The sequence below is a fragment of the Natator depressus genome, chromosome 6, assembly GCF_965152275.1.
Source record: "Natator depressus isolate rNatDep1 chromosome 6, rNatDep2.hap1, whole genome shotgun sequence".
In the NCBI taxonomy this organism is placed as follows: Eukaryota; Metazoa; Chordata; order Testudines; family Cheloniidae; genus Natator; species Natator depressus.
The window spans coordinates 104,267,440-104,294,282 of NC_134239.1; the positions used below are offsets into that span (position 1 = coordinate 104,267,440).

At 44.1% G+C, this 26,843-nt stretch overlaps 1 protein-coding gene across 1 annotated transcript in view; it reads right to left on the minus strand.

The window, feature by feature from the left end:
- SYNE3 (spectrin repeat containing nuclear envelope family member 3) overlaps window positions 1-26,843 on the minus strand; it is an 82,301-nt gene that overhangs the window by 20,447 nt on the left and 35,011 nt on the right. The window contains exons 5-16 of the mRNA XM_074956182.1: window positions 26,474-26,783; window positions 20,960-21,121; window positions 19,510-19,854; window positions 18,087-18,223; window positions 15,438-15,612; window positions 14,238-14,420; window positions 13,094-13,237; window positions 12,270-12,428; window positions 9,918-10,079; window positions 8,949-9,112; window positions 3,203-3,329; window positions 2,142-2,297 (exon numbers count right to left, since the gene is read on the minus strand). Of these exons, the coding sequence (XP_074812283.1) occupies window positions 2,142-2,297; window positions 3,203-3,329; window positions 8,949-9,112; window positions 9,918-10,079; window positions 12,270-12,428; window positions 13,094-13,237; window positions 14,238-14,420; window positions 15,438-15,612; window positions 18,087-18,223; window positions 19,510-19,854; window positions 20,960-21,121; window positions 26,474-26,783 (2,224 nt within the window). The remainder of the gene's footprint in view (window positions 1-2,141; window positions 2,298-3,202; window positions 3,330-8,948; window positions 9,113-9,917; window positions 10,080-12,269; window positions 12,429-13,093; window positions 13,238-14,237; window positions 14,421-15,437; window positions 15,613-18,086; window positions 18,224-19,509; window positions 19,855-20,959; window positions 21,122-26,473; window positions 26,784-26,843) is intronic.

The following is a 26,843-nucleotide window of genomic DNA, read 5'->3' on the forward strand; positions in this document are numbered from 1 at the left end:
TCAACGGATGATCGAGGTGCTAAAGGAGCATCAAGAAAGACAAAGTCATCACACAGAAGCTGAATTAATTATTTGAATCGGTAGTTTGAGCCTCTATTATGGTGTTTTAAAATAGTCTCAATGTAGCTTGCAGGCATTTCACTCTTGTGACTGTTCCTTTTAATTTCCATTTAACTAGCTTCCTTGCTTTTGTACAGTTCCCCTTTTTGAAGTTAAATGTGAGAGAGATTTCCACACATGAGCTATTCTGTTTAGGTGACAAATCTGAGGAACTATCCCAGACTGAGGTGTGAATAGAGAAAGTTTTAGAACTCATAAATTAAACAGTAATATGTCATCAAGACCAGATGGTGTTCACCCAAAAGTTCTGAAGGAACTCAAATATGAAATTGCAGAATTACTATCTGAAATATATAATTTTTTGCTTAAATCAGCCTCTGTATCAGATGACTGGCAGATAGTTATTTTTTAAAAAGACACCAGAGGTGATCCCGGCAATTACAGGCTGCTAAACCCAATTTCAGTACCAGGCAGACTGGTTGAAACTATAGAAAAGAACAGAATGATCAGACACATACATGAACACAATATGTTAGGGAAGAGTCAACACAGCTTTTGTAAAGGGAAATCATGCCTCATCAATCTATTAGATTTCTTTGAGGAGGTCAAACATGTGGAGAAAGGTGATCCAGTGGATATAGTGTACTTGGACTTTCAGAAAGTCTTTGACAAGGTCCCTCACGAAAGAGCCTTAAGCAAAGTAAGGAGTCATGGGATAAGAGGGAAGGTCCACTCAAGTATCAGTAACTGGTTAAGAGACAGGAAACAAATGGTAAGAATAAATGGTCACTTTTCAAATGGAATGCAGTAAACAGTGAGATCCCTCCAGGATTTGTGCACAATACAACATATTCATAAATGATCTGTAAACAGGAGTGCTGGAACAATTTTTATAGTGGGGGTTCTGAGAGCCATTGAACCAAACTCTAAACCCTCTATATAATGAAAGCCACTTCAAGTCAGGGCATGCTGCAGCACCTATGTCTGTAAAAGGGTCAGGCAAAATCTGCAGATACTAAATTACTGAAGACAGTTAAGTTCACAGCTGACTGCGAAGAGTTCCAAAGGGATCTCACTAAACTGGGAGACTGGGCAACAAAATAGAAAGATGAAATTCAATGCTGACAAGCGCAATGTAATGAGCACTGGAAAAGATAATCCCAACTATACATACTAAATAATGGGGTCTCAGTTAGCTGTTACCACTCAAGAAAGAGATCTTGGAGTCACTGTGGTTACTTCTCCGAAAACATCAACTCAATGTGCGGTGATTGTCAAAAAAGCTAATACAATGTTAGGAACCATTAGGAAAGGGATAGATAATAGAAGTCAGAAAATATCATAATGCCACTGTATAAACTCATGGTATGACCATCCTTTGAATACTGAATGCAGTTCTGGTTGCCCCATCTCACAAAAGATATTAGAATTGGAACAAAATACAGAGAAGGGCAACAAAAGTGATTAGGGGTATGGAACAAATTCCCTATGAGGAGAGATTAAAAAGACTGGGACTGCTCATCTTAGAAAAGAGATGACTGAGGGAGGACATGATAGAGGTCTATAAAATCATGAATGTGTGGTGAAAGTGAATAGGGAAGTGTTATTTACCCCTTCATATAACACAAGAACTAGGGGTCACCCAATGAAATTAATAGGCAGCAGGTTTAAAACAAACATAAGGAAGTACTTCTTCCCACAACACACAGTCAACCTGTGGAACTTGCTGCCAGGGGATCTTGTGAAGACCAAAGGTATAACTAGGTTAAAAAAATAATTTGATAAGTTCATGGAGGATAGGTCCATTAATGCCCATTAGCTAAGATACTCAGGGATGGAACCCCATGCTGCCCATGTCCCTAAACCTCTGAATACCAGAAGTTGGGACTGGATGACAGGGGATGGATCTCTCGATAATTGCCCGGTTCTGTTCATTCCCTCTGAAGCATCTGGCACTGGCCACTTTGAGAAGACTGGATACTAGGCTAGATAGACCATTGGTATTACCCAGGATGGCCATTCTTAAGTTCATCTCCCAACATAATTCCCTACACTCAGAAAATTAGTGTTTGAAAACCAACCTTCAGCTTGCTCTGTATTGCTTTAACTTCTTCACAACTGGAGGGTTTCGTGACAAGAATCTTGCTCAGTTTGGCATTTTCTACATGTAACCACTGTTCAAAGTCCTTCATGAGTTTAAGCAGGTGACTGTTCTCTTCCTCTTTGCTCACATTTGCCTGAGTCACAGAACAAAACCCAAAAAGGAATTTATAAAAAAGGAAACAGACATTATTATTACTGCCCTCAGTCACCAACAGCCTGATCATGTTCCTGCTGAATTCCCATTGACTCCAGTGGGGCATCACCAGGGTCCAGGTCTGGTCTCTCCTGTCTCATCTTAACTGAGGCCAATTCTACAAAGTGCTGAGTTCCTCCTGAGAGGTGCTGTGCACCCTCACCTTCCACTGAAGTCTTGAGTCCCACAGGCTCTCAATATAAGGAAGAACTTTAGGTCTGGATTTTTTATGTAGACAAAATCCCCTATGATTTTCATAGGAGTTATGCATGTAGAAGGACAAAATAATTGGAAATGGAGGAGGAGGCACCATCCATCTGTGATTCAAGTTATAATTAACTGGTCACAGGAAGGAGATGTCGGGCCAAGTCCTCAGCTGGTGTAAACCATCTGCACTGGAGCTATGCGGACTTACACCATCTGGGAATCTGGCCCTGGGTTTGCGCTACTAAAATTTGACAGTGGAATGAGGAATTTAGCAAAACACAGAAGGCTCCATGTGTTTTTTTCTAACTCTCTGCCTGGCATAATGGTACTATTTACAAGGGCCTCTACTATAACACATACTGTTTCATATCCAAAACAGTACATGTGAGTTTGGCTGAGTGACTTCCACTGATTTGTATGGGAGTCATGAAGCTATGCTCCTACATCAATCTTTCCAAATTGAAGATGTCGGATGTGCTTTCTAATGACCCAGTAAGGATCAGAGCCTTGAACCCCACATTTCAGATGTTTGCTGGACTTTGCAAATTGGAGAGTTTTACATACGGTATCAGACAGAGCCCAGGGGAAATGGGCTTTGTAAAGTTATTAAGGAACGCTGATACAGATTGCTTCTCTCACCTGGGAGCGCTTGAGAATTACCTCTGAAGAGCCGAAGGCAAACCCAGTCGTCCGTGTATTACCCACGATGGTTATACTCTTCCTCGTATCAACCACTGTTGTATTTGGCTGCATGCTGCTGAGAAGGCTTGAAAATACAAAATCAGAGAAATCAATGCAGTGATGCACCTGACAACTGATACATCCATGGAATGGGGGGAAGGGGTGGGGAACCAAACCAATATATCTATGCTTAAAAATATTATTACAATTATTTCCTTACTATTAATAAAGTAAGAACAAGTAACAAATCAGCCGTGTCACAAAGTATTAGTAGTACTCAGTGCTAGCACTGACTTGTAGCTCTTTAAAGAAAGTTATCAGAACAACACTCTTCTCTGCACAAGCAACACCACTGATAGGATCTAATACTTCAGCCTGTCTGCTGATTTCCTTGACGTGCTCCCTCCTTGTACCATCTTGAGCCCCCTTGTCTCTACAGTGCTTCAAGCAAATGAAAAAGCATGGGACTCAAACCACTGCTGTCCCGTGTAGCAGTTCTGGTGACTCCGCACTCTATTGGGGTCATGTCTAGCTGATTAGGGTACCAAGAGGCTTTCCTGGCAGCAAGGAATCACTGGAGCATCACCAGTAACCCTAATCATGTAAATGTAGCTCCACACTGTACACGTTGGTGCAGGTTATTTTTGCGTGAATACGGGCACATACGCATGCACAGCACTGTGTTCGATGTTCAGCGAGGATCAGCAAATCTGAACAGCAGTAGCTACTATAGTGAACGCTGCTATAAATACGATTAGTATAGATAGGTAGGAAAGAATATTAGCTCTGCTTAGAATGTTGCAAAACATTAAGATCCAGCTCCAGAAGTGGCCCCTTGGAAAAGTACAGTTGACGAGAAGGATGGTCTTGCGGTTAAGGCACAACAGCAGAAGTCAGCTGATCTGGGTGCTATTCCTGTCTGCCGCAGACTTCCTGCATGACTGTGGGCTAGTCCCTGAAAGGGATACTGTCAACTTGAAATCTAGGCTCTTTAAAAAAGGAACGTTAAAGGTAATTTCAGGTTCTGTGCTTGAGCCTGAATTTCCATTCCAGCTTTTGTGGGTTTTACAGCCTCATTTTCATATTTAAAAAATATTTTCTCTCCATTATTGTAGTGTGGAAATACTACACATGGGAACAAGTGAAATTAACAACACACAAAGCACTGTCAAAATACATTTATTAAACAACATGAGAAACCTTTCCCCCTCTATTGTCTGAGTTACAGTTAATACCTAAAATGACTAACAGTACAATATTTTTGGAAAAGAGGGTGATTTTTTTTAAAAGTTGCTGGCAACTCTTTAGCCCTTCCATTCCTCATTTTCCCCTACCACACAGAGACGGGCCTGAGCTGGATCCAAACTTTCTCAGTTTGGGAGCGCGTGGCTGTTGGGGTTTGGTTCAGGCCCATCTATAATTTTAGGCTCTGCCTCTTTAAGTATCCTTTCCTCTAAGGCTCCATATCAGGAGTGTTTCTTGGTGCACAACTACGCTTTGCCAATCTAAAACATTCTAAACAGTTAATATCAAGGTCTGCCAGTATTGCCTATAGATTTAATATAGTGCTGTACTTATGTACATCCAGAAAGCTCACAAAATTAACATGGCTAGAATACGTAATCTATGCCCAATGATGCTGTCATTTTATTGTCAAGGTCTCCAGTTAGCAAAGTGCAGATAATGAAATGCCACCGGGGATCAGCATTTGGCTCCCAAACATATCCCTCATTCCCACGCCTATGGGACTGCGAGCATGGTGCAGGCAGAGTGCTCTAACTAAGTTGCTTATATGGCTCCCATTAGGGGAATATCTGACTGACTCACAAGCTATGATGTATTTAGCCTCACAGCATCCTTGGGAGGTAGGGATTATTATCCCCATTTTACAGTTGGGGAATGAGGCACAGAGATGCTAAGGCCGTGTCTACACCACAGCTGCTACAGCAGCATAGCTACGGCCTTCTCTCTCACAATGCACAGCGAAAGAATTCATGGCATGACCATGGGACGTGCCCTCAGAAGTCTCAGTGCCACACAAGTGAGTGCAGTGCAGACACAGAAACTCAAGTGTTATTTTGCAGTGCAGCTGCTCTCACTTGAGCTCGGTGAACATGAGAGAAATAACTCAAGTGAAGACCACTAGAGTTACCTCTGCAGTGAAGACATACCAATAACAGAACAGCTCATTTTAAAAGAAGAGGGGGGGCTAAGGGGAGGGGTGAAGCAGCCAACAGAAGATTGGACAAGAGAAGAACATGCAACAGCCTGAAAAATGATGAATGAAAGAAATGCCTCAGAACATCAAGCGTGGGTTGCACTGAGCTCCCTAGCGAGTCAGCAGTAGTTAGAGATTTTAACAAGCCTTTCTATGGAGCAGTAGCAGGCAGGACTTGAAGATAATTAGTTTATTATTAGAGGCTTCAGAGTAAGCCAAAAGGGTTGTTGCGTCTGGGAAGATCATCAAGCCAATGAGAGAAGAAATGTGCTTTAAAACAGGGGAATACAATGGATCGAGGGATGGGATTGCACTGCAGAAGAGGCATTGCAGATACAGGAAAGCACAGGGGCAGGAAAGCTATTCATTGTTATTGGTGGGTTATTTTATTTATTGAGCACCCAGCCAGACAGTGCACTAACTGCACTTAAACAGATAACTACACAGCCCCTGGCCTGAAGGGAGCCCATTCTCAGTGTGGACATAACACAAGTAGTGATGGTCATAAACAAAAATGGAGTAAGGGGAGCAGTAGGGAAAGGATCACAGATACATCTCGGTGGTTTTGCTAAATATGGATTTCTTAATATAATTTTTATTAGCTTAATTCTCAGAGGTGCCACAGCAGAGGTGGGGTCTGAATGAGGAAGTGGTGGTAGCCAGGTTAAAGGGTTCCGGAAAGGCACTCTACGTGTGGAGGAGGGGAGGAAAAGTGTGAAAGAAGGCATGAAGGTAGAAAAAGGAGAAGGAAACAAAGGGGGTATTAGAAAGTAGCACTGGCAGAGCCAAGACTGTTTGGGTGGGAGGGAGAGAACATGCAGGGAGACAAGCTTGGAGTTCTAGGTCAGAGCTGAGTGAAAGCCGGAGGGAGCTTGTGACATTACACCCCATATTCTTTATGGAAATATGCTTATGACATGGATATGGCATAACTGAGATATATTTTATGCAAAATGGATCTTGTAAGTTATCATCGGAAAGGTTATGATTTACTGAATGTGATTATCCAATTTGTATGCATGTATCATTTCTGTATCTAAAGTTAGGAATATAGACTATGTAACAATTACAACTGTGTGTTTGTATTTGGGAGACACCCACCAGACAACAGGCCATCAGCCTTGATGGGCCATTAGGAAGAAACAATAAGACTTTGAAGATACTAATCTCTCTCCTTCCTGAGAGGCTGACACTACTAGGTCAATTGGTCCTGTCACCTGGTACTAAACACCATCTTGGACTTCTAGTAATTTTCCACTAAAAGGACGGGGAGGTCAAGACTGGGAAACAAAAGATTCCCGCTATATGTAAATTTTACTTAAGGTTGGGGGGGGGTAAGGCAAACAAGACTTTTCCATTGCCTTCCTGCCCAAGAAGAAAGACGACTGAAAGTACCTGAAGAGACAAAGCAACTCTGCGGTAGGAAAGGCAAGGGCTGAGTCCAGACTAAGATAGGAGTCTAGTCTGTAAAGAGAAATAACCGGAACTCTAAGCTATAGAAAGTCTGCAACTTACCTAAAACAACATTTAGGGTGAGAAATTATTTCTTGAAACCAGTCTCTTTAAGATCTTCAGCTTAGTATGTATGCGTGTTTTGTTTTATTTGTTTAGTAATCTGCCTTGTTCTGTTTGCTATCCTTTATAATCACTTAAAATCTGCTTTTTATAGTTAATTAACTTATTTTTTATTATTATTAAGCCCAGTTCATGCAATTTCTAACTGGGGTGGCGGGGCAAGAAGTTGTGAACATCTTCCTCCACATTGAGGGAGGGGGCGAATTTATGAGCTTACGTTGTATAGATCTCTCTACAGTGCAAGACAATATTATTTTGGGTAGACTTTCCAGAGGGGAGCTGCACTTGAGTGCTGGGTGATTTCCTAGCTGAGTCTTCTCAGAGAGTGCTGTTTGCGGACTGTCTGTGATTCTACAGCTGGTGTGAGCGTGCGTGTTGCCAGAGGCCGGTAAGCCTAATTCAGCAAAACAGGGAGAGGGAGCCGAGGCTACTGGAGCGGGCAGGCTCAGTGAAATCCCAGTACGTCAGGTGGCATCCCAGAAAGCGAGGTCCAACCCGTCACAGAGCTAAAGTGAGGTTAGGCACAATGTGAAAGATCTTTTTATGCTGAGTGGAAAATAAACCAGAAATTGTCATTAATGGATAGAAGCACTTTTGTCTCATTTGGAGAGAGCCATTTGAGAGAGCTAATGTGTGGTTGGTGGAGGAGGTCAGGACTGCATAGTTTGGACACATCGAACCTCTGAGAAGCCTGATGCTTGTGGGGAAAAAAGGCAGGGGGAGGGGACCAGTTCTAAACAAATTCCAAAATGAAAATAATTGAGAGTGCTCTAAAAACAAAAAAACAAAAAACATCATCAGAAGCAGGTGAGCAACCTGTTAATTCTTTGTGTATTTCTCAACAAAATCCAGGACACCCACAGAAATCACGAGAGCCATAGAATTCCTCCCAAGCACCTGGTAATCCAGACAAACCACTTGTAAAGTAACCCAAGAGCTCACACCGGAGATGGAGAGGGAATGTGTGGCTCTAATTAAGCAGCATTCCTTGACAGGTAACAGCCAAGGCATCTGGTAATGGTAAGGGTAAGAATGTCTTCCAAAGTGACACTTAGCTGCTGGCAAGACCTAATTAAAGAATGAGCTCTGTGTGTGTGTGTTTGACTTGGCTTGTTTCTGAATGGCTTTCATTTGAATTGTTTATCCTTGGGAGCCATGCTCTGAAATCTAATGAGGTTTCAACACAAAACTGTGTGAAACTGTCACCCCCATTACAGCTGGTTTGCTGTGGCTGCAAGAGGCACAGCTCAAGAGTCTCATTATCTCCTACTAATACTTGAAGGATACAAGGGAGGTAGAGACTTCAGTTTGGGGTGGCTGATCATGATAACTAACCTAGACATGCTATCACCGTGCTTGGGTGAGCATCTCAGCTCCCCCCACCTAAGTCCTCTTCTCTGTCATCACTAACAATGTCACCCTCCCAGCCCCTCTGGTCTCTAAACCCAGAGGTGCCTCTGACTTTGCTCTCTCCCTAGCCCCACACATGCAGGCAATATCCAGGTTTTGCCTCCCCTTCCTCCTCCATAACCTCTCCAAGATCCAGACTTTTCTCTCTGTTCACATCTGCAACACTCTCATTCAAAGCCTTATCTCCTGACTCAAGTACTGCAAAGCTCCTAATGGCTCAGGCCTAAGGGAGATTTGCCAGGTAGAGTGTCTGCTCACAGACCACAATATCCTGGCTGAAGCCTCAGACGAGGTATTGTGCAGGACATAGACACAGTTGGCCTGAGTTTCCTCCTTCTTACACCAGCATAAATCAGAAGTAACTCCACTGCAGGCAAAAGAGAATCAAGCACAGCCCCTAACTTTCAGTACTCCTTTAGGCTTAGCATTTGCAGGGCTGGTTATAGAGCAGCAGAGAGAATTCCCCTCGAAGGGACAAGGGAAAGACATATGAACACTTACCTGGTTGTCATTTTTTTGAGTGACCTCAATGACTCTGTCAGCTGGTTCATTTCAGTATGGACATGTGCTGCCCCCTCTGGAGAAGAACTCTCAATCACCAGCTGGCCATGAGCCCCAACAAGGTGCAGCTGGATCTCCTTATCCGGGAATTCAGCTAGCAGCCCCTGAAATTCACAGCACTCACAGTCACTTTCAGGGGTCGCTGCTATTTCTGAAGCTTTACCACAATGCATGATACCTGTATCAAATGAAGGGCTATGTTCAGCCCAGGATTATGCTCGTTTCTCTTGGCACTACACAAGTTACGGGTTCCCAGCAGCAGGATCTGTGAGGGGTTCCTGCAGGAATCCAGGAAAGTCCAAGAAGTGGGTAGCATGGGATTAGGGAAGAGGTGTAGCTAGAACGTCCCTGATGCAGGCTAACACTGTGGGGCTTCTCCGGAGCCCCCAGTGGAAATTAAAGCTGCTGCTTCCCACTCAAGGGCCAATCAGCCCAGGCTAGCACAGGAAGTGTAAGCCACCAGAATGAGTGAATCTGACCCCAAAGTACTTCCATCGAGGAAAAACTGAGCAACAGTGGGAACGGGGACATTTTCCCTTTGGCACAAAAAATGCAACGTAGGATAAACCAATAGAGTAACACACCATTTAATGCTACACTGCTGTGTGTCTGGAGAAACCATCCTGCCAGAAGAATTCACTTTCAAGACTGGATTTTCCTTTAATGATGCCCCAGACATTTCAACAGAAGCTTGATGCTTCTTTTGCCCCAACCACCCACAAATCATCATGCACTCATCATAGACCAGTCCAGCTAGGCAGTAGGAATCCTCTGTCCTCCAGTTTACATGGCAAATGCAAATAGATATGGAGCCCAGGGGAACACACCACTTCCCCTGAACATCTACCTGCCGCATGGATCACAAAAGCAAATGGATGATGACACCATACGCCAAGATGTGGTCCTCACCTCCAAGTCTGCGACTCTGCTCTCTGTGTTCCTTTCCCCCCTGGCATCCTGATAGGATTCCAACTTCTGTTCAGTCATTGTGATCCACCCCTGAAGGTCTGACAGTTTATTATTGAACGTCCAATGCTCCTGAATGTGCTTCTCGGTCCGTGCCAGGATGATCTAAAAATACCAGGAGTGACAAAAACACAACAGTGATAGAACACAAAGAGACAGCAGGTTTCGCTAGAGAGACTATGGCGACGAGTGCTATAGAAACACAAAGAAATGAAATGATAATACGGATGAAAGGCAGAAACTCCTAGATGTTTAGTACCATGACATGGAATGCACCTCCTAACTGGATATCGACAAGTGCCTGCAGATCTGAGCTTAGCCACATGGTGGGGCATTATGTGTTAGAATAGTTTCCCTCTTTACAGATGACTCAAAGTGAAAAATCCTATATTTTCGTATCTGAACTAAGTACTTCCTCCTCCCCTCTTTGCATGTGAAATCACTCTAGATATAATAGAAAGAGATCTGCCATATGGTACTTTTACCTGGAAAAATACTATTTCAGTGATATATTTGTTTACTATTTGTGATTAAAAACTAGAATTCCCTAGCATATTAGAGTCAAATTTTATGACGAATAATTTTTTTAGTGACATAGCAAACCAAGAGAATTTTACATGAGCTCAGTTTGTTTTGGGAGGGAAGATTTTTATCCCTGTTTTTACAAGCAACAAAATACTTTAGGTCAGCAGTTCTCAACTGGGGATCTGTGGCCTGCTGGCAGTCTGTGAGCCCTTTCACGGGGCTGTGGAGTCCTGCAGCTGAAACCCGATGCCCCGAGCCCCAGTGCTGAAGCTGGGAATGGTGTGGGACTAAAGCTGGCACCCCACCCTGCCCCGCCGCCGGGAGGGTGCGGGACTGAAGCCGGCGCCCCTTTCCGACCCCGCCCCCCAGCTGGGAGCAGTGTGGGGCTGAAGCCGGCGCCCCCCGCCCCTCTTCCCCCACCCCAGCTGGGAGTGGTGCGGCGCTGAAGCCAGGAGCCCCAGCACCCACCCCTGAAGCTCAAAGCCGCACTGGGAGCCCCCCCCCAACCTATACACACCCCCCAACTACCTCCTGCCTCCACTCTGAGCTACCCCCGCTGCCCGCACACAGCCCCTAGCTACCACCTGCCCATACCCTGAGCTAATCCCTGCTTGCACACAGTCCCTAGCTACCCCCTGCCTGCACCCTGAGCTACTCCCCTGCCTGCACCCTGAGCAGTTTTCAAACTTTTTGAACTGAGTCCCCACTTGGAGTTATATTTTTTGGTTGCATCCCCCCACGGCCCACACAGGCTGGATGGCCTCCTGAGTGAGTCAGGGGGTGGAGGTGGCGCTCCGTCCCTGGACCTTGCTGTGCGTGGCTGGCTCGAGTCCCGCCAGCCCTTGCTTCCCCCGCCCCAATAGAAGTAAAACTATGCCTATGCTCAAGGGTCCGTGACCCCTCCCTTCCGCCCCGGAACCCTGCGCTCCCCCCTCCTCCCTTGCCAGGCCCTGGTGTTTTTATAGCATGCTGAGGTGGGCCTCAGCAAGAAAAAGATTGAGAACCCCCCGCTTTAGGTTAAATCAGTCCTTGATGTAACTGCAGTGGGTTTGATTCGTTAACTTTTAGGTCTTATAAAAGCCTTTGTGATAAACCTTCCAGAGGACCCAGCACTAAATGCCCGATGCAGCAAATCCCAAGAACATTGCATGAGCCCAAGCCAAAAAGATCTGGACACTCGGCAATGGATTCAGCCCCCCGGAGTGGGGAGCCTCACACTACACAATTGAGACTTTCCAAACCAAACAAGGAGTAGTGTTTATAGACTCTAAAAGGGAGTCTATCCACTCCTCATGACTTGTCTGAACACAAAAGTTGTATTGTTTAATTATACTGGTATAAAGTCGTACAACCCCCACTAGCGTGGACACATTTATATTGGTATAAAGGTTCTTATTCTGGTATAACCTATTCCCATACAGAAAGGGAAACATACTGGCATAAAGGTGCTTTAGAGCAGTATGGTTTAACTGCATCCACTCTAGGGGCTGTACCCCTATAACTATATAGGTAAAAATTCCCCGCTCCCACAACCAAAATATTTACATCTACGTGTAGTCTCAGTTGGTAGGGTGGTGGTCACAATGTAGGGGGAGGAAGATTAAAATAGAGAAAACTGGGGAATGTTTAAAGATTTATCAAGGCCATAAGAACTCAGCCCCTGCCTTCCGCTTGCGGAAAATGTCAGCGGTTGAAAGCAGACATTATGATAACGTGAAAGGATAATTTTCACAGCTGCCACTTTAAATTCTTCACTAAATGATGAGTTACCTCCAGAGATATCTTCAGTGTCTGATAGTCAGATGATAGCTGGTTCATTTTATCTCTGTGGGGTAATCCCATCTGGGGTAAATCTGTGGGATTAGAGTGAACTAGATTCTGCAGCTCTTCCATTTGAACTATAAACTCTGCCAATTCTTCTTGGATCATCTGTAGAGAAAAGGGAATACTGTACATTGGCTACTTACGTACTGAACATCATTTGGCCTACAAGACAGGTCAGAACATTGATTCTGCAGTTGGGTCCATTTGACAGCATGAGATGTATTAAAGAAAAATAACTAATTTTAAGCAATTTAGCTTTTGATGCCCAGAACTGAAAATTTACAAAAGAAGCCAGCAGGCGTTCTGATACATTAGCAGCTGATTACAAAGAAGTCAAGTGATAGCATGGTTACTGCTAGTAGGCTAATTAAAGCATCACAATGGTGCAACAGCACCAAAATAGCAGCAATTTAAGGACTTGATTTTGCTGTCACCGAGGCCAGGTCTACACTAAAAAGTTAGGTTGACCCAGCTGTGTTGCTCATTTCTCTTGGCACTACAGGAAAAATCCCAGTTCCCAACCCTGATTCTCACCACTGTGAGATCAGAACCAGGCTGTATAAATTTATCATAGAACAAACATCTTTCTAGAATCAGATAATTACTTGTGTGACAAGTCAAGTAAAGAAGGGCTTCTCCTCGCCCCCCGGTACTTCTGACATAAATAAATTATACATTTTGCCTAGAAGGAAAATAAATCAGTCAGGCCATCTGCCAACGTGAGTGTGATTAACATGCAGGTAGCATAGATAACAATCACTGTAACATACCTGTAGTCTCTGGAGTCGTCTTTCTTTACCTGAATGGTCAGGTTGTGGTTCATTCTCTAGATCTACTTTGGCTCTGATAGCAGATAACTTCTTCTGCAGAGGCACAAAGCCTGCATCAAAGTCTTTATGTTGAGTTACCAAACTCTAGGCAGAAAGGGAAAAAAGAGCACTCGATATAACTACAGTTATATTATTTTGTCAGTGTCCACTTGACACTATGAGCAAATAAGCAGCTGCCCTGCACAATAATCCACATTTCTATTAATCTACAAAATGCATCAGACACAGTTGGTTAGTATTAGTGAATTTATTTATACAAATCTGGATTAATAAAAGATTGATCACAATTTTGGCATTGATATTGTGACTGGGCAAGGCCAGATGGCTATAGAAAAGTAGTGGGAGATAGATATATTAGCTCCAGGCTAAACAAATCCCTGGTGCCAGGTTAAGTGAAATGGAAGCTGCTCCAGGTCAATTAAGACACCTGGGGCCAATTAAGAACTTTCCAGAAGGCAGGGAGAAAGCTAGGTTGATTGGGACACCTGAAGCCAATCAGGGGCTGGCTGAAACTAGTTAAAAGCCTCCCAGCCAGTCAGGTGGGTGTGCATGTCAGGAGCTGTGGAAGGAAGTTGTGCTGTTGGAGAGGCTGAATAGTACACACCATATCAGGCACAAGGAAGAAGACCCTAGGTAAGGGTGAAGTGGAGCTTGAGGAAGTGAGGGCTGCTGTGGGGGAAGTAGCCCAGGGAATTGTACATGTCATGTTTCTAAAAGGTCAGCTACCATAGCTGATACCATTAGGGTCCCTGGGCTGGAGCCTGGAGTATAGAGTGGGCCCAGGCTCCCCTCCCTCCCCCCCACCTTTACCCCCTGATTAATCACTGAGACTGGGAGACAACAGAGACTGTGCAAGGAAGGATAACTTCTCCTCACCTCCCTTGCTGGCTTATGATGAAAATGGCTCAGTAGACTGTGACCCTTGTCCCTAGAGAAAGAAGGGTTATGTGGAGGGTCACAGTGAGCCTCTGAGGCGAGCGAAATCCGCCAGGAAATGTGGGACCCACGGAGGCAAGGAATAGAGCTCTGTCACAATGTTAAATAGTAAACAGGCCTTGGAGTGAACTGAATATTAACTGCTAACCTGCAGCCTGCTTTTCCTTTGTAGCAGACTTTTGTGTAGAATTTCTCTCTCCTTTGCCGTATCGGTTACCTCTGCTAGGAGAGACTTTGCTCTCTCCTCACCAAAGATACTGCTTAGCAAATCCTTCTTCAGCTGTAACATCATCAACTGCTCCTTGAATTGGGAGCTCTCAGCCAGGCATTCCTACAGGAGAACAATTATTCTCGTAACACCCAGGGCTACATGAGCAGATCAGGTGGCAAATGCACAGAAAAACAGCAAGGCCATGGCTGTAGGACAACAGTATCTTGAGCATACCTGCTATACCACAAGGCACCCACAGTGTGCCAAGCTGAGAGCCAAATCAGCAACTTGCCAGAACCCCAAGTGCAGCACTCATTGTTTTACATAAAGGGAGCCAATTGCAGTCACCTTCATCCCAAATATGGAGACGAGGCCCAACGGCTCAGCATGAAGCCTGGCTGCTCGCATCAAGGTGAAGCATTGCTTGCTGAGATCTGTCGTCTAGGAAGCTGTGAGCAACACTGTAGGGCTCTGTGGGCCTACTTGAGTCCTGGTATAATGGATGACTCAGGCTGCTATACCACAAACTGCATCAGGAAGGTGTAAATTCTGCTCCCAATATTTCTTTTATATAAACCGGACTGCTTCGTTTCTCTGGTTCTGCAGCTGCTTTGCTGATCTGCATGAAGGAAGACTACTGAGCTACATAGTGCCTGACATGAAACTGTCTTATCAGGGTTATGGTTCAGTTTGATCCCTGTTTATAAAAACATTTATTCCAGAGATCCAAGGGGCGAGGGAGTCGTCACCATCACTATTCAATTCATGGGTGCATGCAGCAATTATGTATCTTAATATCCAAACTATATTATTACAAAAGTATTAATGGAGTCCTCAGATTTCCTACCAGATGGATGTGGGGTTACTGCCAAAGGCAATAATAAGGCACTTAGCTCTTATATAACATTCCTTTCTCAACTGGCAACTCTAGCTCATTAAATACAATGCTCAAAATGATGTGACTTTGTTACAATTAGTGCAGATGTGGGCCTGAGTTTCAGCAGTGTGTTATTTCCTAAAGGAACTGGAAAACATTCTCAGTTGTCTCCAACAGACAGCTGCATTCGTGCACGTGTCAGTACAGCTTGTGCCGTGCGAACAAGAGACTGGCTTCCTAACTTAGCTGCAACTCTCTACCTCAATCTGAAGTAAGAAAGCATGTGTCAGGGAGGGCTCAGCAACATTAGCAGTGGAGTCCAGAAGTCTCTGAGCTGATGGCTTCCACAACTGGAACTCTCGCAGTGGATTTTGAAAACTCTGCCCAAGCTCAGTTTCAGTCCCAGTGCTCATTTTAAATGTCTTTCCCTTGGCCCTGCAAGAATAAGCAGACAATGGCGAGAATGATTAAAGTGAAATCTTAAGCTAAATGTGCAATTCACTGAGGGACAAAAATAGCACAATCCTCGTGTGCCTGCTCCACCCAACACAAAGAACCTCCGTTTTCTCCTGGCTTTGTCCACCCTTCACTAGGCAGCTGCTTCTGCCAGTCAGACATCCAACAAACCCTGCTTAGATATGGAGGGACACATTCACCTCTGCTCCAACTCCACTGAAATCAGTAGAGACGTACCAGGGATGAAATCTGGCCTGACAGTTTCAATGCCAAACAATCTCATTGTGTTCAATTTGTTATCTTCAGTATTATCCACCAAGTAAGATCAAAGGAACAACGTGGCGGGTGGATAGTAGAAACAAGCCATGCACGTACATCTAAGAAACCTAGCATTTAGCTGCAGCCCCCTTTAGCATTTCCATAAAAAGGTGAAAAAGGAGTTTTGGTCCATTTAAAATTTTTTTTTATCTTTACACACAAAAAATAAATGTTGTTAACTCCAAATTGCCCAGAATAAAGGAGGACAAAAATAAATTTTCCTGGTTTTTAATGCTATATTTTTTAAACTTTTTAGAATCATGTGTGTGTGCCAGGTAAAATCAGTGGATAAACTGAAATAGCTAACACTCATTGAACTAATATATGGTTTAAATATCCAGGCTCCCCGTCTGAAGGCTGGTCCTAAATGCTGTGGGGCCGTGAGAGGAACTTACGCAGTTCCCTTCCCAGTGGCAGACCCCCTACAGCTACCTCCTACTTCCCTGTGCTTTCCTGACCTTCCATCCTGTTGGATCCTGAAGTCAGGAGCAGCTTGCAGTATAAAGTTTATGCATAAAAGGAAATATTGTCCTGTTAAGACACAGGAATGGGAATCAAGAGTTCAACTCCTAGTTATGCCACAGACTTCCAACGCAATCTTGGCTAATTTCACTTTTCAGCATCTGCTTCCCCCTCTGTGAAATGGAGATAATACTAGTTACCTACATGTCACAGGGGTGTTTGCAATGAGCTTAGCTTCCTGAGGGCCCTGAAATCCTCAGACGGAAATCTCTGTTATTACTTCCTTTGCCATCCACTCTACAGACTCTGCCAGCAGCAGCCTGTGACTTTGCCACGCCTTGCAAAGAAGCAGGAGTTTTGGGGAAAAGCTGGCAACTTATTGAACAGCCACTGATTTCTGATCAGAGGCAAGTTTAAGTCTCCTATAGTTGTTCTTCATTGGAAAATAAATCCCAGTTTGTTTCATTTTTAAAATTTGAATTGCTTGCTTTTCTGCATCAATTTTATTTCTCCAGTCTTTTTCCATTTGCCAGCACAGTCTGCTCTAGGGATAGGAAAACCAGTTTAGATACAATAAAAATAAACTGACCTTCTTCTCCCCTTCCCAGACTGATCCTTTCTTGAAGTTTGCTAACTGCAGCCTCTGAACTTTCTGATTCCAGACAGCCTGGAAGCGGAAGTGCTAAAGCACAGGGAGAGGCTAGATTTGAAATGTTTCCAGCCCGAAAATGGAAGCAGGAAACAGGAGATACGTAGTAAGGAGAAGGTGGAATAAGCCCTGCCAGATAACTGGGAGGGGAATGATTCATCAAAACAAACCTCCCAGAAAAAGGCCATGTGCACTCTGCAGTAGTTCAGCCGAACCGTTTACAACAACAGTTCCCAGTCCGATTTTTAGTTGAGCAAGAAAAGCAAGCAAAAAATAAAAATACTGATTCTACAATGTTAAAACAAGCAGTCAAACCAAATATTTCATCCAGACTATACCTAGTACAGCATGAGAGGGATCCAAGAGCAGGAGATAAGGAATCTGTGTTCCAAACCATTATGGAGGCTCAGAATATACTGTCCAGACAGTCAAACCTTCCCACTACATCAGAGAAACCACAAAGATCAGTTTCCTTTGCTATTTTTAACATGTAAATGCCTGATCTTGCTCCCATTGAGGTCAGAGGCAAAACTCCTGCTCACCTCACTGGAAGCAGGCTTGGGCCCTAAGAAAGAGATTTTCCAGCACTCAGAACTAGGGCCAGATTTATGGAAGTATTCAGCCACCCAGCAGCTCCTGTTGCGACACTTCCAGCTGCAATACCAAAAGAGGCCAATGCCCAATGGGCTAAGCTCTTCTGAAAATCTGGCCATTTATTTTGGTGTCTAAATGGGAGTTCAGCTCCTCTGGGACTTCTCCTGTGAGTCAAAGCTTCTCAGCAAGGTTCCAGGAACTGGTCCCAAGGCAGCAAGGTTAACTGAAATGTGGGATGTGGCTATCATCAGTAAAAAAAACAAAACAAAAGAAAAACCCCCAAACCCTTTGTGACTCTGCCACCTAAGGTCAGTCTGTATCTTGCCCTTTCTCCACAGGCCCTTGCTGATCCTTGGAGCCATTCAGTCCCCAGTGAAGTTTTATGTCAAAATGCTAGCCCGCCCTACCCACATTCCCCGTGGATAAATACCTTTGATATTCCCGTATTGCAGCTACAACACCGTCAGAGAGCGGTTGTATATTCTGTGAAAACCGGAACAATTCCTTAAGCTGAGCCTTCAGTCTCTCAGCCTTTGGCTCTTCTGCTGCAAGCGCTGCTCTTGCTGCCTTAATCATAAAAATAATGATCACTTTGCATCATGAGCACAAAACCTGGAACATGAAATATATAGACTATGCTGAATCTAGAGATGGTCAAACTATTTGCCACAAGCCATTTGTGTGTCAGATTTGGCCCTTTTTCTGTTCTCAAACTGTCCGTGAAATGATCAGGATTTTCATAAATGTCCAGGTTGTTTGTTATAGTTAGGTGACTAATTTTTAAAAACACCTTTGTGCCTATGGGTGTTTTGTAAACCGTTCACAGCAAGTGCTCTGTGAGTATTTTATATGCAGAATTCACTAATTAAACGGTGTGACTGGTCAACAAAGTCACACGGCCAGGGGTGCTGGAACAATTTTTATAGTGGGGGTACTGAGAGCCACTGAACCAAACTGTAAACACTGTATATGATGGAAACTACTTCAATCCAGGGAGTGCTGCAGCACACCCCGCACCCTAAATTCCAGCACCTATGCACATGGCTTAATTTCTATTTCCTGATTGGGCGACCTAAGGCGAGCAGCACTTCTGGTACAATTACAATCAAACCTATCTGTGCTAATAGCAGCTTTTCCACAATCTGGTTATACGGCTGTGCATGGAAAAGGGAACAAAGGGGTAGGTACACAGCTGGATTGAAACACAGTTTGGCTTAAGTGAATAAAGTTTGCAACTACTTTTGCCCTACTCTTTGCACAGCACTTGCTGAATACGACATATAACTAGGCAGTTTTGGATTATAATAAAAGTAATAAAAATGATGACAGATGCATAAATGTTACAGCTGTTAACAGGAAGTTAATGACATGTGATTTTAAATACTCTATCTGCAAAAGACCCTCTTCTTATGCCATCTCATGTTTAGAGAAGTTTGATTTTTTTAACGTGGGATTTCTACAACCAGAAACCTGAAATTATAAGTGTGTGTGCACAAACCCACCAGTACGCCCTTTATTTTAATGGGACTAATTGGAGAGAAAGACACAACCCCATATGAGCAGGAACAACAAACATTATTTGCTATACCTAAGGAGAAACAGAGAACAGATAGTGTGAGGCAGAGACTAAAATTGTTGGTTCTTTTCTCCCCATTCACATTTTCCCTTATTTGATTCTACATACATTCTTCTACCGTCCTCAGCCCCATAATATCGGAGCACTTTCCTGAAGTACATTGTCACATGACTAATATTTGTATGATCAAGGGTGGTCATGTACCTTCGATTTTGTCAAATGTGTTTACTACACTTCTCACAGCTTGCTTTTAGGCATACAAAATACAACAACTTACGATGTATTTTCTCCACAGAGCTACTAATTCCTCTTCACTCTTCGGCTTCTCCTCTGACTCCAGGTCATTTCCTAGTCTTTGTAGCATCTTTCTGAATTCCTGGACCTCTGCTTCCAACTGTCTGGCTTGGGACTGAAAGGCACTTTCTGACTTAAGGATCTTATGTATTCTCTCCTCTTCCTCACCACATATTAGTTTCAACTTCTCCAGGGCTTTCCTCAACTCCTCCAACTCATCCTTCATCTTCCCAGCTCCCAGGGGGGAGGTGTTCTGGATCACCCCTGTAGACTGAACCTCCAGGCATTTCCATTTCTTTTCACCACGCTTAACATCTTTGGCAATGTTCTGAAGAAAGAAGGAAATCAGAAAGGATTAAGTGGAAAGAACAGTGGGGTGGAGTGCAGGGGGTGGGGAAATGACACCTGATAATATATACTTTTATCTGTGTATTTATTTTCTTCTCCAATTGTTGTTTCAAGGCATGTCACTTATGAAGTGGCCAGCTGCCAGATTTGATATACTTATTTGCAATTTGTAGCCTTATGATTTAGATACCATAACAGCAGGAGCATGGCTTCCCAAGAACTAGAGGAATCTTTTAAAACTGTTGGGTCTGATTTTCAAAAGTGTTCAGCACCCACAGTGCCAGTGGAAGTCAACAGGAGCCACATGCACTTGGCATCACAGATACTCAGGCCACAGAGGTGTCTAAAGTTTAGTAGCCCAAACTAAGGCACCCAAAATTGGAGACCACTTGTGAAAAATTGTGCCGTTAGCAGTGTCACCAACCCCAAGCATTCAAAAATCACAAGTCAGGCCCATCCAAAATCATGAGATTGGCTTAAATCATTAGATTTTTAAAAATAATAAAGGTCAGGGTTGTTTTTATTTGTCTTCTGGCCCTTGAGCCTCTGCGCTACATTCAGATCATGTTTATATGCTTCTCTCTTTAACCAGGAAGGCTAGAAACTTACATTTCTTTTTTTAATAAAAGCTCAGATTCTCGTGTAATCACATGACTCCAGGAACTGGAGCTTTAAGAAAAATGTCAATAGCATGAGACTCATGATAAAATTGGGAGAGTTGTCAATGGTGTGTTAATGACCTCACAGAAAGTGGCAGACCTAGACAACTCCTGATTCAGGACCCCTTCTTTAGCCATTTCACCAGAATTTGTTTTAAACACCTCTCTTTTAAATATCCCCCTTTGATAAAGACAATATGCCTCTCCCCCCCTCCTCCAGATTTCTGCCCTGAGCCAAATTTGAACTTGCAGTGCTTGAATTCTAGGCCCATAGCATACTTTCAGAGCCACATGGATCTTATGAATACACTATTCTGTTAAATACTTGTATGATTTGGGGAATATACACAAGAAGGGATTCAGATGAGGAGAATGCATTTCTTAGCAGCGCTCTCCCTCCCCTACTAGAACTGCATCATAAAGAACCTGCAATGTCTTTAGCCCATTGTCTGCTGGCAACTTTGTTGTTTCTCCGATGCAGCTGTTCAATCTTTCAGTCACGCCATTCAGCCACGATTGAAATTGGTCGACATTGGTCTTGTATTGCTCATGTTCCTTCGTTATCTTTTCAAGCAATTTAACTCTGCACTGTAACAAGAAACGTCCAAAACAGTGAGGCCAGAGCTTATCTGTCTCTTCATAGGTTGCATTTTTAACTAGGAAAACAGAGTCCATTTCCTTTCACCCCCATGTCACTCAACCTTTTCAGGAATTCATACCTCATCTCCAGTATGAGGACAAAAATATGTAAAGCTTTCTCCCATTCTTGGCTGTGCTGTAGCATCTCAACGTTTATTCAGAGAACAGAAGATGGCAAGGTCCTGTGAGGTCAGTGTCTTGCCTCGCCTCCCCTTTCCAAAGCTTCATATTTTTCATTAAAAAGCGGTATTATCCTTTCCCAACTTTGCTTTGAAACACAGACAATATATGGGGCCAGCCTACAAGCTACGGTGACAGCCTCCATGCTGGCAAAAAGTACAGGATTACTCTGTCTGATCATGCCTGGGGCATGTAAATTATTTCACAGCATTTGCCATTTAAACAAGATGTAAAGAAACGACTATATTTGCAGCATTAGAAACTCTGCAATATTTTTAGCATCTATGGTAACCTCCAAAGACTTTGCTTTCATTGGCACAATATATAGGGCCTGGCAGTGTTTGGCTCTGCACAAACTAGGGACAGGGTGCAAGGAGACATCCCTCTGCACACATCTTGTGCCCCTATGCAGGGGCCAGAGACAGGCCTGGATCCTGGGATCTGGTGGATCTACACAGAGGCCAGGTCACTGGTCTAAGGGGAAAAGTGACTCAAAGCTCCCATCTGCTCTCCCCTGACCCTGGGGCTGCTCCGTGCAGACCCCTGCATCAAGCTGGAATAGTCTGAGGACTCCTCTATCTTGTGTCCTCTGCAAACAGCCCCAGCAGTCTGAAGACACCATGATATAGGAGCATTCTGGCCATGTCACCTCTCCTTCAGCCATGCCAGCAGCACGGAAGCAGAGAAATGCATGAGCCCATATGTCAGCTCCAGCCACCAGAGGATCACCCTTGTGCTGGGATAATCCTCCAGGGCCAGTCCCCCTTGCTTTAGGGCCAGACTGTGACAGTGGTACAATACAAAGCAGCTACACCACACTGGAGAATCTGCCCCACCGTGACAGTCTTTGCAGTCAGAAGGCAAAATTCTGATCTCAGTTACATGGAGTATTGAAAACTCTGTTGAAATGGGAGTCTGTCCTTTAAATTTCAGGGTGCATTTCTGATCCTGCAGGCTAGGGAGCTGCGTAGGGAAGCGTGTGATCTGGGCCTGGCCTAGACTAGCGTGAGGGATCATAGACCTCAAATCAAGCCTTGCACATAGTGGGGCAGATCCCTGGCTGGTGTCCATCTGTATAGCTCAGTGGACTTTGCTGGGGTTATTCTGATTTGCACTAGCTGAGGATTTGGCAGAGAAAGTGAAATGAAGACATAAATACACCAGGGCAGGAAGTGCAAACTGTAAAAACTCCCAAGCGGCAGGATTCAAATCTGATTGATAAACAGAATTATGGTGAAAATGTACTCCAGCATCTTACAGTAAAACTACAAAGGTTGATTAAGGAGGAGATGCACAGCTTAAATTGAGAAGTAGCTTAACCTCTGTCTGGAACAAGCTGTTCAACCAAAATGAAGCAGTCCAAGGCTTGGAAATTACTGCTGAAAATGTTACGATCCATCATGTCATGTGATAAATGACACACATTTGAACAGACACAACACTGTGCTAAGCTATCATATGAAAAGCTAACCAAGGGCAGGCTGAAAACCTGCCAGACTGCTAGACGGGGCTACCTCCGAGTGCAACTTTTAATGAAGAGAAAGATGCTGCCATTTGCTCTGTCAGGCTACTCATTATTCTTTTCACTGAGAAGCCACACAAAAGGAGCATTAACTCTTGCCTTCTGCAGAAGCACTTGAATAATCAGAGAACATCTACCAGCCAAGATGTGGCATAGGGAGGAATATTTGTACTGACAAGAAAATAACAGATCCCAAGCAGGCTGCAAGATGAGGAATACTAAGAGATGACATTGTGAAGAATATATGCAGGTTTTTGGTTTCATATTCAGGACATGCTTTTAGTGCACCGTTACCCAAGAGAGAAAGCATGAAGGTCTGCCCCATTCTCTGGCCTCTATGGGTATGTCTACACTGCACACTAAGCCCAGGTCTGTGGGACCCAGGCTTGTAGATGTGGTGTTTCCAAATCAGAGTTTGAGTGTTCACACTGTATTGTAAACCTTGCTTTACAATTGCTGGACCCATGTCTCAGAGCTGTGCTAACTCATCCATATAGCACTACGCAGACCTTCTGACTCAGGTCTGCAGCCTGACCTGGGTCCGCAATGCAAAATGACAGGGCTTGGACTTGGATCACAGCAGGAATCAGGCTTTGACCCACTCCCCTAGCGGGACCCTAGGACCCGGGTCTTGAGCATTTGCTGACTCGAGTCAGACTGATGTGCGTGTGGACAGAAGTGGGGCTTGGGCTCAAACCTGAGTCAGAGCCCAGGTTTAGTGTGCAGTGTATCTGCCACTCCAGCAACAAACAGGGGCTGTAAGTAGCCAGCAAGCAACTGGGGGAGAATGCTCCTGGTGCAGGGACTCTGTTGGGCCTCTGTTGGCTTCCTGCAAGCATTGGTACAGGAGGTGTGTGAGGGCAGTTGTGGGGCTGGAGACAGAAGAGAATGTATTGGGACAGAGCTGTACAACATGCTACCATGGCCATTCTGGCTTGCGCTGCAAGCCACAGGGAGCTCTGCACAGGATGCCATAACTTAGGGCTGCCTAAATTTCGCTAGAGGTTGTTTCAGCCCCTGAAGCAGCCCAGAACTGCGGGGGCGCCAAAAATGATTTGAAGCCACCCTCTGCCACTCTCTCCCTCTAACTCACATGGGATTGTCTGAGAGTAGAATGAAAGACTGAGCCAAGAACCTGTAGGTTTAATTTAAGAGAACCAACGTGAATCAAAATTTTTGTGTTTTGCACCAGCCTAGATTGAAGTTTCAGCACATACTCATACATCACTACTGTTCCTGCTATACAAGGAAGACAGGATGTCTCAGTGGTTATTTATATTTAGACGACATTCTTGGCTAGTACTAATAACTCTTTTGGGGGGAGAAGGGGAGAGACATATGGAGTAGGGGAGAGAATTGGCTGCTGTGTGTAAAAATGTTACAACAACTGTAATTAAAAAAAATTCTGGTGAATATAATTTTTAATTTGGGAGTGTAAGGATACTCAGTGGCAGCAAGAAAATATGTTAACTCACTGGAGAAGTAATATCACAGTTAAACCATTTGAGAAATGAAATTCACTTGCTCAGCCTGTGACAGAAACTGACAACTGCACCAGATCTAAAAAAGCTTCTTGAGTACTAGTGAAATTTACAAGTACCAGCAAGCTGTCTCCTGTAGCCAGCTTGGGAATTCAGCTGTCATTTGCAATTTACATGAAGCCTAGCCCCCCATCATGAGAGGGGCTGAGACAACCCAGATTACTGGATCTCTTTCATTCAGTCCTCCCTCCCACTGTGAGAGGTAGCAAAGGTTCCTTCAGCTACCATTATTCACTTCCTGGCAAGACTCCCAAGCTGCCTCTAACCTTGGAATTAGCCAATGAGTCCCCCATTTATTTCAATCACAAAAACTAACGTTTTTCCACCACCCCTCTACCCGCAGCCTCCAGAGGTTTTTCAACTGGATTGTTTCACTTTGTCTTTTGGTGCAAGGTGGCATTTGTAGCTGCTTCAACTGCCTTTTCTAGAGCCTCAGTTAGCTGGAGACATCAGCATGTATTTTATCTAAATACAGTGGGCCTGATTCTGATCTCTCAGCAGCAACAATCAGTGTAAATCTACGCTGGTGTCACACTAGCCTAAGAGATCTGACTCAGGCTCTCTGTATTCAGATAATTTGTTTGAGGGAACTGGCTAGTCCAAATATCAAACTGCACAACACAAATACTAGCTGTTCATGGATCAAGGACAAACCCTTGTTTAGAGGGAAGTCACTAAACATTTAAATTGGGAATCTGGTGAAATTTATAATCCCAAGAGTTGAATTGCCAGGAGCAAAAAAGGGTGTTTTTAACGAATGGATTTACTCTGCAACCTGACTTTGATTAAATGTTTCTTTAGATGTATTTATGGCTAGAAAGTGTGACTGCAGCAGCTGCAGGCACAGAATGGGGGGTTATAATTTTTTAAATATTTTAAATGAAAAAGTAACTCAAGTTCATCCTCATGAAAGATTCTAGCCCTGGAGACTCAAAGCTTCTGTTTCCCATAGAACCACAAACTTCCCCACATAGCCCCTCCAATGAGACTCCATGATCCCCTTGGATGATGACCTCTTGGGATGAGAGTGTCCACCAATCACCATGACCACCCAATCCTTGGCCTGGGTGGAGAAGTGGGAAAGAAGAGCAGGTGTCATGGTTGTGCAGGCAGATGACAGAGCCCATGTAATGGAGTTCAGTTTTATTAACTCCAATTGTTTGGATTAGTCAGTTACCAGACACTGGAATGGCCGTTCTTCCCTAAGGCAAATCCAAAGCCACTGATGTACAAAGGCTACTGTTCAGGTGGCTGGATATACCCTAGATATGTCCTTGATCTACTCTCATTACTCTAGAATCTTGAGCATCCCTACATGTAAGACTCTCCTACCCACTAAAGGCAAATCCTTGTCCCATAGCCAGATCCTTCCCACCGGCTGTGGAAATGAAGGGTATTGTCTCATCTCAGGTTTCAGAGTAACAGCCGTGTTAGTCTGTATTCGCAAAAAGAAAAGGAGTACTTGTGCCACAAGTACTCCTTTTCTTTTTGTCTCATCTCAAACCTTCACCCAAACCAACTATCAAAGTGAGTCACAGACATGAAAAGTTGAATTATAATGTTGACCATCCTCCTGTCTAATGACCACTGTACCTCTGGGATTGAGGGCAGGTGCAGGCTGGAAAATGAATGAGCATCTATTGAAAATCTTTTAGCTATTAGCGTTGGCTGCCTAGTCTTTGTGTCAGAAAAGCATTAATTGCTTGCCAACTCTGAGATTATGGTGTGTGAGTCTTGATTTGGGGATTTGTGTTATAGCTTCAAATGAGGGTGCAGAGTTGGGATGCTCCCTCATCTCCTTGGATGGATTACTTTGCATCAAGATCACTCTGAGATCTTTGATTTACCAAAGGGCAGGGAAGCATTTGCTTTGGGATTGCTTGTATTAATCTTGCCCTGTTAAGAACACTCAAACCTTCTGTGCACTATAGATACATTCTTTTCCCATGAACCATACTGGGGAACTCCTTGCTCTCATATCAGAAACACTAACAGTAAATAATACAGGATAGTAACTGGTGAGCCTAAACCCTCCTCTCTTTTATAGTTGCATTTTACCTGAGCTTCTGTCTTTATTTCTTCATATTCCACCTTCATCTTCTTCTGGACATCCTCATCGACACTCGGGTCACCTATCCTGTTAAACAAGGAAGCAGCTTCCTCCAGCAGCCTTTCCAGCAAGACTGACTGATTTAGGACATCATTCAGCAGAACCTGGGAGTGGCTCAGCTGCCATTGCTTCTCCTTTAAACCGAGCTGCAGTTCTATGTCAGGCTCCAAGGTAACCTTCATGTTATGAATCCAGACGTAAAACTCATCCTGGGCTTTCAAGTATTCACTCCAGTGCAGCCACACCCATTCGATACGGCTGTTGGGGAAAGTGAGAAACAAGATACACGAGGTTCTCCCAGGACCAGTGGAGAGGGAG